The sequence below is a fragment of the Rhinoderma darwinii genome, chromosome 3 (assembly GCF_050947455.1).
Source record: "Rhinoderma darwinii isolate aRhiDar2 chromosome 3, aRhiDar2.hap1, whole genome shotgun sequence".
NCBI lineage: Eukaryota > Metazoa > Chordata > Amphibia > Anura > Rhinodermatidae > Rhinoderma > Rhinoderma darwinii.
Window position 1 is genome coordinate 102,712,154 of NC_134689.1, and position 14,249 is coordinate 102,726,402.

At 39.8% G+C, this 14,249-nt stretch overlaps 1 protein-coding gene across 1 annotated transcript in view; it reads left to right on the forward strand.

The window, feature by feature from the left end:
• Nucleotides 1-13,518, forward strand: part of SFXN1 (sideroflexin 1) — a 38,067-nt gene extending 24,549 nt beyond the window's left edge. Inside the window, exons 6-11 of the mRNA XM_075856516.1 lie at nt 199-284; nt 3,836-3,963; nt 7,733-7,782; nt 7,875-7,924; nt 8,648-8,695; nt 9,505-13,518. Of these exons, the coding sequence (XP_075712631.1) occupies nt 199-284; nt 3,836-3,963; nt 7,733-7,782; nt 7,875-7,924; nt 8,648-8,695; nt 9,505-9,601 (459 nt within the window). The 3' untranslated portion in view covers nt 9,602-13,518. The remainder of the gene's footprint in view (nt 1-198; nt 285-3,835; nt 3,964-7,732; nt 7,783-7,874; nt 7,925-8,647; nt 8,696-9,504) is intronic.
• Nucleotides 13,519-14,249: the final 731 nt, after the last annotated feature.

Here is a 14,249-nt window from a genome sequence, read left to right on the forward strand (position 1 = left end):
CTTGAAAATTGTTTCCCATTTTTGAATTTATTTTTTTTTTTTTTACCTACAATGGACAAAATGTATATTATTCAGTGTCGCATCGCATGGTATATTTCTACAGGATTATGTAAAGGAAGTACAAACTGTTAAGACAACCTGTATATTATTTTAGATCTGACAGAACGCAATATCTAACATTTTCCTCTTCTCTTTTAGCATGTTTCGCCGCTAATAGGAAGATTTGTTCCTTTCGCTGCTGTTGCTGCTGCTAACTGTATCAACATCCCGTTAATGAGACAACGGTAAGATACATAATGTTTTGAACAGGTATAAATATTGTTGTAGGAACTCTTTGAGATGTATCAAATGATGCCTCTTTAGCAGGGAGATTTTCCTTTAGGCATAAGGGGCCTATGCCATGGGGCACCTCAACAGGTAAAGACAGGTGAATGATCGTTAAGTCACCTTCAGTTTCCCCTCTCCCTGAATAAGCCAATAGAAGACATCTCTTCTTTAGGCATCCCAGCTTCAATATCTGTTCCATACTGAATACTAACCGTTAATAAGGCTATGTTCACACTACGTTTTTACATCCTGTTTAAAAGGTACTGAGTTTTTTGTTTTTTAATCTTCTTCTATTCTGCCCAGCCACATTTTTAATTAAAGTGTATATATTTTAGTATAACCCCCTATTAATGAAAATACTGATGGTGAAAGTTGTAATGTGCAAAGAGCAGTGCAAAGTTTAGCAACAAGCAGGGGCAGAAAAAGTGGTGCAGTGCCTCTGCGTTTTTTTCCCCCCTCTGGTCACCACTCGATGCAGTAATAGGCAGAATACATAACAATTAGATCCTGTAACTCACAGGTGACATCTTCTCTGATTGGAGTTGTTTTCTTTCCTTTCTTCACCATCCATCCAAGACTTCCAGCCCATCCCCACCTTCTACTGGAGTTTGGCTCAGAAAACTGCATCAAAAACTGCCTGTCTGCTTCTATGCCAGGTGTTCCCATTAATGTATCTACAGTGCTGTGCAATGCCTCAAAAATAATAGTTCCTGAGGATGTGGATACAATTTTTTTAAAGCAGGGGTCCGACAAGAATATGCTGGCCCTGAGAATTTACAATCTCCATGAAGGATAGGGTGAGGTCATAAACCCATAATTCCTGTGAGAGTACATACAACTCCTGGCATGAACGGACATGATCAGAGCATACTAGGAGTTGTAGTTCAACAAACAGTGGTAACACACACACACACACACACACACACACACACACACACACACAACCCAGCCACTCGGGTGCAAGTAGAAAATGCAGAATGGGGACAAGGGAAGCATCAACCCTCAGGCCAGACCCCTAAGTTAATTAAGACTCTTAGATATATATTCAGACCCTAGACCATACCTTTAAATAAATACAGACTCCTAAATTAATTCATACCCTAGACCAGAGCAAAAAATTACAATTTTGGACCCAGACCAGAGCACTGTTTACGCTCTATTTATGTACTCTCCTGGGTAATCTCCAGGTGCCAGCCCATATTAGCAGCATTAGGATGTTTTGTAAGCAGTCACAAAAAATGCTCTCGTTTGGGGGCTTGCTATCTTCCTCACAATTCCAGCCCTCGCAACAAGTAAACTAAATAGCTTTTAATCAGCAAGTGTGACATGTTCATTGGGCATGCAGCACAACTGCCTATCTAAGTGCTTTCAGGGTGATAAAAGGCACAATCATTTATCAGATGGTTAAGCAAAAAATAATAATTTACTAGTAAAAAAAAGAATAACTATTGGCGCTATTATCACCACAAATTCAAACCAAAAAATGGAAATATGCACTTTACTGCATAAAATGAACGTTGAGTCTACAGGGGACAATTTCACATACTTGTTCTGTAGATGGTCAGTATCCACAAGCGGCCTTTTGATTCCTTCCATTTTTATGTACAGACTCTGGTCTGGCTTTTCTGAAAGTCCATTGTTCCTTTAGGTGCTGAGTACAAAATAGAGATGTTTGCTTAGTTGGTGTACCAAGCCTTTACGGAATACAGCACAGGACACACTCGCTCCAATGCATTTCAGAAGTAACAACTTCCTTCCTCAGGGATGGCGGTATTATGGTGTTTAAGTTAAGAAAAATCCTACAATTTTCAGCCCAGGACATACGCTTAATAAAGTCTCTCTTTTATTAAGCGTATGTCCTATGCCGAAAGTTGTTGGATTTTTCTTTATTTAAAGAGGCTCTGTCACCAGATTCTCAAATCCCTATCTCCTATTGCATGTGATCGGCGCTGCAATGTAGATAACAGTAACGTTTTTTGTTTTTTTTGGATAAACGTTCATTTTTGGCCAAGTTATGAGCTATTTTATATATATGCAAATGTTTTTAAATGGACAACTGGGCGTGTTTTTTTTAGTATGTCCAACTGGGCGTGTATTGTGTTATTAACTGGGCGTGTTTACTTGTTTTACTAACTGGGCGTTGTGAATAGAAGTGTATGATGCTGACGAATCAGTGACAATCAGCATCATGCACTCATCTCCATTCATTTACACAGCAGCATCACGTTCTTACTAGAACACTATGTGCTGCCACGTACACAGACATTAACGTTAATCAAGTGTCCTCATAATGAATACACATGATCATCCAGCCTGGACGTCATGTGTATTCAGAATCCTGACACTTCTGAATCTTTTCTGTGAGATTTCCAGCAAGGGAAACAAAATCTCGTTTACCTCGTAATCTCGCGAGATTACGCGTGGCTTGCTGGAATCTCACAGAAAATATTCAGAAGTGTCAGGATTCTGAATACACATGACGTCCAGGCTGGAGGTCATGTGTATTCACTATCAGGACACTTGTGTATGTGGCTGCACATCGTTCTAGTAAGAACGATGCTGCTGTGTAAATGAATGGAGAGGAGTGCATGATGCTGACTGGTCACTGATTCGTCAGCATCATACACTTCTATTCACAACACCCAGTTAGTAAAACAAGTAAACACGCCCAGTTAAAAACACAATACACGCCCAGTTGGACATACGAAAAAAAACACGCCCAATTGTCCATTTCAAAGCTCATTATTATTTAAAGCACGTGCTCGCCCTTTCATCAGCATTTCTGACCTGGCTGTGTCCATTTGTAAGTATGGCCTTTTTCGGTGTTTTTATATATATAAAATAGCTCATAACTTGGCCAAAAATGAACATTTAAACAAACAAACGTTACTGTTCTCTACATTGCAGCTCCGATCACATGCAATAGGAGATAGGGATTTGAGAATCTGGTGACAGAGCCTCTTTAAACATCATAGACTTTAGGAAAAGCCAGACCGGAGTCTACACATACAAAGGGAAGGAATATAAAGTCTGCTTGTGGATACTGACCATCTACAAAACTGGTTAGTGAGATTGTCCACTTGTATATCCACTTAATGTTTTTGTGCAATAAAGTGCCTACTTAAATATTAAGTGATGGCTCCTATTTTTGCGGTGTATACGTTTGGATCCTGCACTACGGATCAGGGGTGCTAAGTGATATAGTCTGTACTCAGAGGCCATCATTGTGGCAATAGTTATTCTTCTTTTTTTCTTTTTTTTTTACTTGTAAACCTACTTTCATGGTTGGCAGATTACTGTTATTCTATTGTGCAGGTTTTTTTCAACACCTCAGATTGTGAGGAAGTAGCGCGGGTGTTTATGTTGTTTTAAAAAAGATTATACATCTAAAATAGGATGTGCAAAAATAAAAAATGCTTGTGCCGAACATTAAAATTGAAGAATGAACTTTGTTTCACTCTAGATGGAATGGCCATAAAAATTATCATTTTTGTTTTACATATCACAGGGAATTGAAATATGGCATTCCTGTCACAGATGAGAATGGAAACCGGATTGGTGAATCTGCCAATGCTGCTAAACAAGCCATCACTCAGGTGGTCATCTCTAGGATCCTCATGGCTGCTCCAGGCATGGGTGCGTATTTCATGAACATGCTCTTGTTAACTGTTGATACCCTATCTTCTGGTGAAAAACGCGAAGTAGCTGAAAAGGTGCAGAGAGCTCCGAGTATTATGTTCAGAGTGCATGCAGGGGGTGGGTAGTCTTAAGTGTTGCTACTTCAGCCAATTGCTGCAGAGCAATGAGGGATGTCGGGGAGGGGGGCATAGTTTTGGCATGGTCTCCTGTACAGCCCCGTAATCTACAGAAGTAGTTACCGCCTGTGGAGCCATGGATCTGTAGTGTACAGAACACCTTCTAAACATGGATTTTGAAGGACCAGAGTGTAAAAATTACCTTGTGTGTTAACTGACCCTAGTAACGAAATATTTTTACTTTACTAAAAATTTGCCCGAAGTCTCAATTTGAAGGCAAAATAAACTGTCTCCTTCCCGACTTTTGACGTACATGTACGTCATATTTGGAAGGGGGGGTAGTATGGAGCTGGTCTCGGCTGTATATTATGGCTGACACATCACTCTAAGGGCCAGGATCAGAAAATAACACCGATCCAGTCCGTTTAAGCGCTTCAATATCGACTGCGGCATCTAAGCCGTAAGAGGAGGGCCCCACTGTCACCACATCGCTCCAAATAACATAATTATTGCAGTGTATTATGCAAGTGACCCAACAATCGCATGTTCAAGTTCCCAGTTTGAATAAAAATAATGTAAACATAGTTTTTAGGAAAATAGAAAAAAAATATTAAAAGTGAAAAAAAAGAATATATATATATATATATTATTTTTTTATTTTTTTCTTCTAAAGTAATGAAAACAATTAGAAAAATAAACATAATTGGTCTGGCCATGTCCATTAACCCCTTAATGACAAGCCAATTTTAGTTTCTTCATTTTGTTTTTTCCTCGTGTCTTCCAAAAGCCAAAACCTTTTTTATTTTTCCTTCAACGTTGCCCTGTGAGCGCTTTTATTTTTTTTGCGAACGAACTATTCGTTTTTCATGGCCCCATTTAATGTACCATATACTGCAATGTGTTGCAATATATATTCTGACAGTTTCGTACAAAGCCCTGCCGGAGGCAGAGCTTCAAAGGAGTACAAAGATGGCAGAACTGGGGGCCTTCATTAGGCCCCCAGGCTGCCATGTCAACCATCGGCACCCCGCAATCGAATCGTGGGACGGCTGACGAATCGCCCCTCTCTTTCTAGTGCCTTAGATGCTGCTGTCGTGATTGACAGCGGCATCTAAGAGGTTAAACGGGCAAAATCAAAGTCATCTGTTGCAGCGAGGTGTCTGCTGTATTACACAGCCATCACCCGCTAAGTATGGAACGAGCTCAGCCCGTGAGCCCGCTCCAAACTTCCCTTCACCGCTTATCATGTACGTGACAATGCGTTTAAGGGGGTAAAGTCTGAACTATTACAATATAATGTTATTATCCCATATGGTAAACAGCATATATTTCTGTTTTTTTTTTTAACTAAAATTGTTTGCCTTCCAAAAAAAGTAATCAAAAGTCGCCTGTACCACAAAATAGTATTAACCCCTTAAGGACCGAGCCATTTTTTTTCATTTTCAGTTTTCACTCCCCGCGTTCCAAGGGCACAACTTTTTTGTTTCTGTGTCAATAGTGGTTTGAGGACTTATTGTTTGCGGGAGGAGTTGTAGTTTCTAATGGCACCATTTACAATGTACTGGGAAACTGAAAAAACATCCTTTGCGCGCTGAAAATGTAAAAAAAAGTTAAATTCCTACTTTTGATTTTACGTCTTTTACCATGCAGTAAAAATGACAACTTCACTTTATTCGGCGGCTCAATACAATTACGGTGATACTAAATTTATATAGGTTTTCTTATTACTTTAAAAAAAAACTTTTTGTTGAAATAAATTTTGTTTTGTTTCACCACATTCTGAGAGCCATAACTTTTTTTATTTTTCTGTGGATTGAGCGGTGTGAGGGATTATTTTTTTGTGGGGCAAGCTGTAGATTTTATCTTTTGTCACATATAACTCTTTTTGATCACTTTTTATTACATTTTTTGCGAACTAAGGTGACCAAAAAACAGCGATTTTTGGCGTTTTTACATTTGTTGTTTTTTTGGCATTCACTGAGTTAAATAATGGTATATTGTAATAGTTCAGACTTACGGACGCAGCAATACCAATTTTGTTTATTTACATTACCTTTTTTTTTTTTTCTTTTTTAATTTTTTTTTTTTCATTTTTTTTACTACTAATAATAACTTTTTCTTTTTTTTTTTACACACATTTTAATAGTCCCTCTAAGGCACTTGAACCAGCAATCATCAGATCGCTGGTATAATATACTGCAATACTAATTTGTATTGTCACTTTCACAGGCTTCTGTTAAGCCGTGCCAGAGACACAACTTAACAGATGCACACAAAAGGCAAACCTTGGGGCCTTCATTAGGCCCCTGGGCTGCCATGATAACCACCGGTTCTCCCCCGATCGTAGTGTGGTGGCGCCGATGAGCTGTTGAAGGGGGCGGCCCCCTCTTTGCAACGCTTTAGATGTTGCAGTTGCGATTTAACCGCAGCATTTGAGGGGTTGAACGGCTAGGAACAGCGCTATCTCTGTTCCCAGCCGTTAGTCCCGAGTGTCAGTTGAAACTCGCAGTGTATGTAGAGCGCTCCATACTTCCCTATGATGCTGATCGCGTACATTTTTGATAATGCGTCAAGTGGTTAATAAAGACAACCGCTCGCTATGCAAGAATCAAGTCTACACCGCTACATCGACTCAAAAATAAAGTTATAGGTCTCAAAACCCTTCTTTTTTTTTTTTTAAACAGTTTTTATTTAGTAAAAGTAGTAAAGGAAAAAAACATAAATTTGGTATCGGTGTAATTGTAATGACCCGTTGAACAAAGTAAGGCCGGAATGACACGAGCGTGTGCGTTTTGCGCGCGTTGCACTTCCGTGTGTCATCAGTGTTGGCTGCGTGATTTTCACTAAAGAAAAAAATGAAGGAAGTGCTTTTATTTTTTCCTTCATTTCTTTATCTACTGTTGCGCGAATCCCGCGCGACACACGGAAGTGCTTCCATGTGCCGCGCGTGATTATCACACACCCATTGACTTCAATGGATGAGTGATGCGCGAAAAACTACCAAGTATAGGACATGTCGTGAGTTTTACGCAGCGGACATACGCTGCGTGAAAATCACGGACTGTCTGGACAGCCCCATTCACTAACATAGGCCCGTGCGACGTAAAACGCGTTTGTGTAAATAAGGCCTAAATGTAAGTTTTACTGCAGGGTGAACACCGTAAAAAGGAGAACCCACCAAACTATAGAGGAATTGCTGTGATTTTTTAGACCTTAGTATATTATTTGGTACATTCAATCGTTCCATAAAAACTACAACTCGTCCTGGAAAATATAAAATAAAGCCCTCATACGGCTATGTCGACGACGAGATTAAAAATTATAGCTTTTGGAAGGTGTGGAGGTAAAAATTAACAATGGCTGCGTCAGGAAGGTTTTAAGGGTTTAAAACAGGTGGATATTAGACGTCAAGTCACAGTCTTTAGGTTACCCAGACAAGATCACTGCAAGTATTGTGTGTAGATCATCTTTACCCTACACGGTTGATCTATACGTTTATAAATGTTAGAGATTTCTGTTATAATTAACAATATAGTATTAGGAGGCTTCTAGGAGTGATAGCTCTTGTATCCTTTTGATGTCCATGTTATCGTAAAAGGGATTGTTACTGAGAAAGAAATTGTAATTTTTTCAAATTTTTTTATTTACAGCGATTCCTCCATTTATAATGAATAGTTTAGAAAAGAAAGCTTTCCTCAAGGTAATATTACCAAATTGTTCTATGTATATTGGTGATTTTAAGCTTGCAGGCCTTCATGTCTCATACACACTTTAACTTCTTTTTGTTTTTAGCGCTTTCCATTGATGAGTGCTCCTATACAAGTAGGAATAGTGGGATTCTGGTAAGTATTTGTGGTATTTTCACCTTGATATAAGGGCCTGCTCTCATCAGCGTTCGGCTTCCGTTGATGGGTTCCGCCAGACCTTCGGCGCAAAGGTCTGACTGAACCCATCAATGGAGACCGAATGCTGATGTGAACAGGCCCTAAAGGTTAGCAGCAGATTTTTAAATTATTTGGCGATTCTAATGTTCTCTGAAAATTCGGAGAGAACATGTTTAAAGACTTTATACACCTTTGATAGACATTTCTATTTAATTAAAAAAATGTTTTCAATGTGTTTGGTTCAACTTTCTAGCTACAGCTTTGTATCCCGTATATACCGCAGCTGTATCTAGCGATGAAACCTGTATTTGTCAGGTCTGCGGGACTGACCGATTCAGGATCGAGCTGTTATCATTCATAACTTAGATGTGGTCAATAACAGGTGGATCATGCGCATCAGAGACTCCGGACTCGGTGACACTGAACCTGTCAGTGCCGCTGACCTGATGGATTTAGGTCTCAGCGCAAGATACAGCTGCTCTGTATACAGGATACAAAACAGCTGTATCTCAAAAAGGTAAAAATTATTTTTAATAAAAAGTAATTAGAAAGTTGCATCAAACACAGACCTTTTTATTAAAACAACAAAATTGTTTTTAAAGGTGTACTTAGCCTTTAAATGTCTTAAGTTTTTATCTTTGCTTTAATTAAATTTTTTTTTTTTTATTTTTTTTTTTTCAGCTTGGTATTTGCAACACCACTCTGCTGTGCATTATTTCCCCAAAATAGGTAAGATTCATTCTTAACACTTTCTTATTGGAACAGTCTTCTTGGAATGACGTGAACAAGCTTGAATATTAATTTAAGCGGGCTACACACTTGAACTGTTCTTCCGACAGCGGTTCTCCTCCACAAACTTGCATGTTAGGGCTCATTCAGATGAGCGTTTATGTAGTCCGTGTGGCGCCCGTTAAAACAACAGCCATCACACGGACTCCTGTGCTTCAATGGGGCCATTTACATGACCGTTGTTTCAACCGAGCGTGTGAAGGGTCTGTGAAAAAATGGGACATGTCCTATTTTTTTGTGCTTCACGCATCCTTTCATAGACTGTAGTCTATGGGGGATGCGTGATAACACATCCCGCACGGGTGCATCTCGGGCGTGAAAAACTGCAGTCTTTCAAGCCCAAGGTTGGCTACATTTGCCTGAATTTTACACGTAGCAGTGGGTGTGGTACTTCACTACATATAGGGTCTCACACTGAACTATAAAATGAAACCAGCCAAGATAGTCATAGCATTGTATGTCCTCATGCATGATTGCAGCAAAGCTGTGTGCACAGAGCATTTACGGTGGTACACAGAGTACCTATGGGTCAGTATAATAGACATATAGGTATACCTTGTGCTGCTGTTTAGTGCCTACTGTTATACCCTATCCTCTATTTTCCAACTTTCCTTATTTTGAGGTCTTTTGTTCCTGCTAGTGACCAATTTGTTGCACGATTCCACCATTGAGATGACTCCATTGTCTTTGTTTCCTGCTGAGTCTATAAAGTTACACTTACTTTGTTCATCTTTTTACTTTTTATATAGCTCAATGTCTGTGTCCCGACTGGAGCCTGAACTGCAAGCACAAATTAAAGAAAACAGTCCGGGCCTAGAGAGAGTTTACTTCAATAAAGGATTATAATCCTGAGCGCACAACAGTTCTACAACCCTCAAGGCCATGCGTGTTCAGAAAATGTATGTTGTTGAACTCCTAGGAGAAAGAAAGCACATCCTAAACCCTTTTAAATATGAAAACAAAGTTTGTGTTTTTTATAGGTTTTAAAACCTTTTTCAATAAGCGTATTATTTGACCATACAAAACTTCATTTTATTATATTAGTTTAACAGGGGTGTACATCTCAATTAGACTTATGAATACATATTAAGATGACTACACGTTACCAGAAAGAGCTGTGAAATTCAACAAAATGCAGTGTGTTAAAAGAAAAGAAAAAAAACAACCACTCTTAGTTTTTTTTTGTGTTGGATATGACACCTTAAAGGAGTTGTCTGGGATTAGAAAAAAAAAAAAAAAAGACCGCACCACGCTTTACGTAAGTGGGTCTGTGCTGAAATACCAGACACAGTCCATGGACAAGTCTGGCTCTACTTCTGGGGGAAAAAGCAGACCCTTTTATTCTGATACCCGTCAACCCCTTCAATGTAGAATGTGTGTTTTCGTTTGATAGAAACATAACGGCAGACATGAACTTGCAGACAATCCAGTCAGCCCTTTTTGTGTGTATCTTGTTATACATATATGCATCAATATTTATATATACACCCTTTTTCTTTTATTTCTTAGCATTTTCTTAACAGTGATGACCATTTGAAAAGCCAAATTCAGAAGTTACCCATGAATTGTTGCACATATCCATTCATGTTTACATCTGTATAGAATATATTTATTGCAAGCTTTAACTTTGACTGACCTGCCAACAATGCCACTAAACGTTTGCCTTCTGAATATGGTTTAATTCACATACTTCTGTTAATAGCCAACTGGGAATCATCATCCTGGCTGCCAAAGGTGACCTATACTTGAAAATGAACCATGCACGAAGTGCACAGATTCCAAAGGTTGACCACATACATTAATAGAGCATTTCATCATATTGTTCATTAAACTAGAAACGTACAATGGCAAAGCCGTCACCTTTTTTTAGCATAGAAAAAAAAAACATTGGAGGGAATTTATTAGGACTGGCGCGTCATACATCAGTCTTAATATAAACCGCACTGGAGAAAAATTTGCCTAATTATAAAAAGGTGCACGTCTCTTAAAAAATTAAGAGTGAATCTCTGGGTGTCTTTTGTGGCAGAAAGGGAAATCTACAGCAGCTACAAACTGGTGTAGATTTCCGCAATAAGTAATGCCAGATTCTGGCGTAAATTATAGTAAATTTGTTGGGCCACGGGTAGACCCACCCTCTTACACTAAGTAGAGTTGTACACGACCGAGTTTGTGTCGTGAAAAACGGTCCATGTGTCGGCCGCATTTCCCGGCCCGACCACGGTACAGGTGAACGGGACTCCTGGCATTATAGACATTTTACGATACTCTCTGACTCCCCACGGAACTGCTGTTCCGTACTGTATAATTTTGCTCTGTACGGAACAGCAGTTCCTTGGGAGGCAGAGACTCCTAGCATCATAAATGTCTGATAGCAGGAGTCCCGTTCACCTGTAACGTGGTCGGGCTGGGAAATGCGGCCGACACACGGACCGTTTTTGACGGCCCGAACTCGGTTGTGTGAAAGAGGTGTAAGACCAGCCCACTTTTTTTAAACCGTGCCATAGTGACTCTTTGACGTTTTATGCCACCTAATTATTGCACTAATATGGTGTGCACCATAATTTGAGACTATTTTACGCCATAATACTGTAGTATAGCCATTGAAAAATATCCCCCCCCCCCCCCCCCAATACGTTTGCACCTTCAATGCAAACGCATCTTGCTACGGTACCCGTAAATCATTTAATTTATAGTTATTTTGTCAGACTGAGAATAAATGCAGTTTGCGTTTGTGCCAAACAGAACAGTCCATTTTAAGATGGTCACATACAGAATCTTACATTTTTGACATTCAAGAAATGGCTATTCGATAGAGCATGAACATGCTTTGATATTTAAGATGACTGGCCCACATTGGCCAAGAAGGGCTTTGGTGATAGTCTTGCAACGCCATTGTCTGCCATGCCTATTAGCAGATAGACATTGCATTCCTTTTTGGTTGGAAACATTATTCCGATAAACCTAGTTTTACATGAATACTAAATATTCATCCCATGCTTAAATCTTCGCATTACATCTCTTTACTAGGTTCCATCTGATTGTGCTTTTTGCAAAATCCTGATAATTCTTGACTAAACCTGTGTGGTCGACAGGCAGTGAAAGTGCTACCAATGTTTGACACTTATTTAATACTCCATTGAGTAAAATGAGCAGAGCATCACTGCTGAATCATACTGTGTGTACCGAAGAGTCAACGCCCGATGGGCTGTGTTTCCTTTTCTCCCTGCCTATGCTATTACATGTATGTGCTCCAGGGGCATCTTACTGCATCCAAACCATTTTCAGAGCTTTGTGTCTTTATTGTTGGTAAAATCTTGAATGATTTTGTTTTAGCTTTGTTTTTACTAAAATATTTAAATTGGAAAACACAGGGATGGTTTTGTTTACTAAATGTGACTTTCAAAAGCAAATTCTCTTTATCAAACAGCCAATATTGTTTTTCAAGTATTATGGGTGCACCGCTTTCTAAGGGGGTACTTCGCTTTAGACAATCCATACTTGTTAGCAGGGTCCCTTAAAAGGGTTATCTGGGACTTTTTGAAGTCTGTAGCAGGGCAGGGTATGGAATAACATCTATTCGCAGATGGGCACCCCCTGCCACTCCAGTGCTAGAAGCTTCTGCAGTGGTAATGTGCCACTGCAGCTTGTCACTTGCCTCAGCTAGATGCTGCCATGGACTGCATGTGACCACTGAGGTCAGCAGCGGCACGTGACCAATGAATAGCTAGTGACCGCTGCAGGAGCTTCCGTGACTAAAGCAGTGAAAAACGGAACATCTGTAGTGTCGCAGGGGGCACTTCAGGGAATGAATATCTGCTAGTTTATTGTATTCTGCCATAACCCCTTTTAACAATGAGCTGATCATAGGTTTTTCTCTGCGATCAGCTGTAGTCTCTGGGAAAACCTTGCAGTAAGGCTTCTTATACATGCAGCAGATTTTGTTTCAGAAATCCAAACCGCAGTAAAACAATCCCATTCAGATAAATGGAACAGATTTTCAGTTGCAGAAATTGCAACAAAATCTGCAGTATGTAGGGGACCAAAGTGTTTAATTTCACTGCAGCGCCACCATAGGGGAGGTAAAACATTACACAATGCCCTTTCATACCAATGGGTTGTCTGTGTAATACAGGACAGGTCCTCCAGAATCAGAGGTGCTCTTTGCAACTGCTCTCCAATCTGGCCAAGAGATGAAGAGCCTGAATACAAGGACCCCCCCCCCCCCTATTAATTCCTTAATAGGGTATATAAAAATGTTTTTCTAAACTGGCAACCAATATTCTGATATTTTGTTTTACACAGACTTTGGATTAAGTGTGTGTGTGTGTGTGTGTGTATATACATATATATATATGTGTGTGTGTGTGTATATGTGTATATATATATATATATATATATATATATACACACACTCGAAAGCCAGGATTTGTGTGGTCTTTGTGTTCCGCTGTTGTGATCCGATGGCCTCATAAGTACTTCTTTTACTGAGGGCTGCACAGAAATGGAGACATTTGTAGACAGGAATTATTTTATTTTTTAATGCCATAGAAAGTGAAGTAGCAGCAGACCTTGTTATTCGAATGAGGGTTGTTATACTGCACACCATGCAGCTGAATGTTATTAAAGTAAATATTTTTAGATTGGTGAATATACAAATATCCCATTTTAACTTTTTGATTTGCTTAAAGCGTAACTACACTTTCAAAAAACTTCTGACATGTCAGAAGGTTTGATCGGTGGGGGTTCGAGCACTGAGATCCCCACCGATCGCTAGAACAAAGTGGCAGAAGCGCTTGGGTGAGTGATGAGCCGCTTGGTTTCTGATTGGCTTTTCTCGGAAATCCGATGTAACAGTGTACGGACTCAATAAAAAGTCTATGAGCCCGTACACCTCTACATCGGCTTTCCGAAAAAAGCTGAACAGAAATGAAGCGGCTCAGCACTCACCTGAACGTTTTTGCCGCTTTGTTCTAGCGATCGGTGTGGGTCTCAGGGCTCAAACCCCCGCAGATCCAATCTTCTGACATGTCAGAAGTTTGAAGGTTTAGTTACACTTTAAATAATATAATTGGAAATCCCAATTTATCATACATTATATAAGCACACTTAGAACTCATTGTTTTCAAGTGATCTTATTGGGCAACTTCTATTCAGCTCTTGTTATTAAGTATTTACAAACCGATTGATAGCTATAGATAGTACAAGGAAAAAGCTGTGTAATAGGGTAAATCGTTTGTAGTTTGTGGTTGTCAGGCTGGATTCACACGAGCATGTTCGGTCCGTAAAGGATGGAACGTATTTCGTCCTCAAGTCCCGGACCGAACACAGTGCAGGGAGCTGGGCTCCTACCATCATAGTTATGTATGACGCTAGGAGTCCCTGCCTCTCCGTGGAACTACTGTCCCGTACTGATTATAGTACAGGACAATTGTCCAGCAGCGAGGCAGGGACTCCTGGCGACGTAAATAACTATGATGGTAGGAGCCCGGCTCCC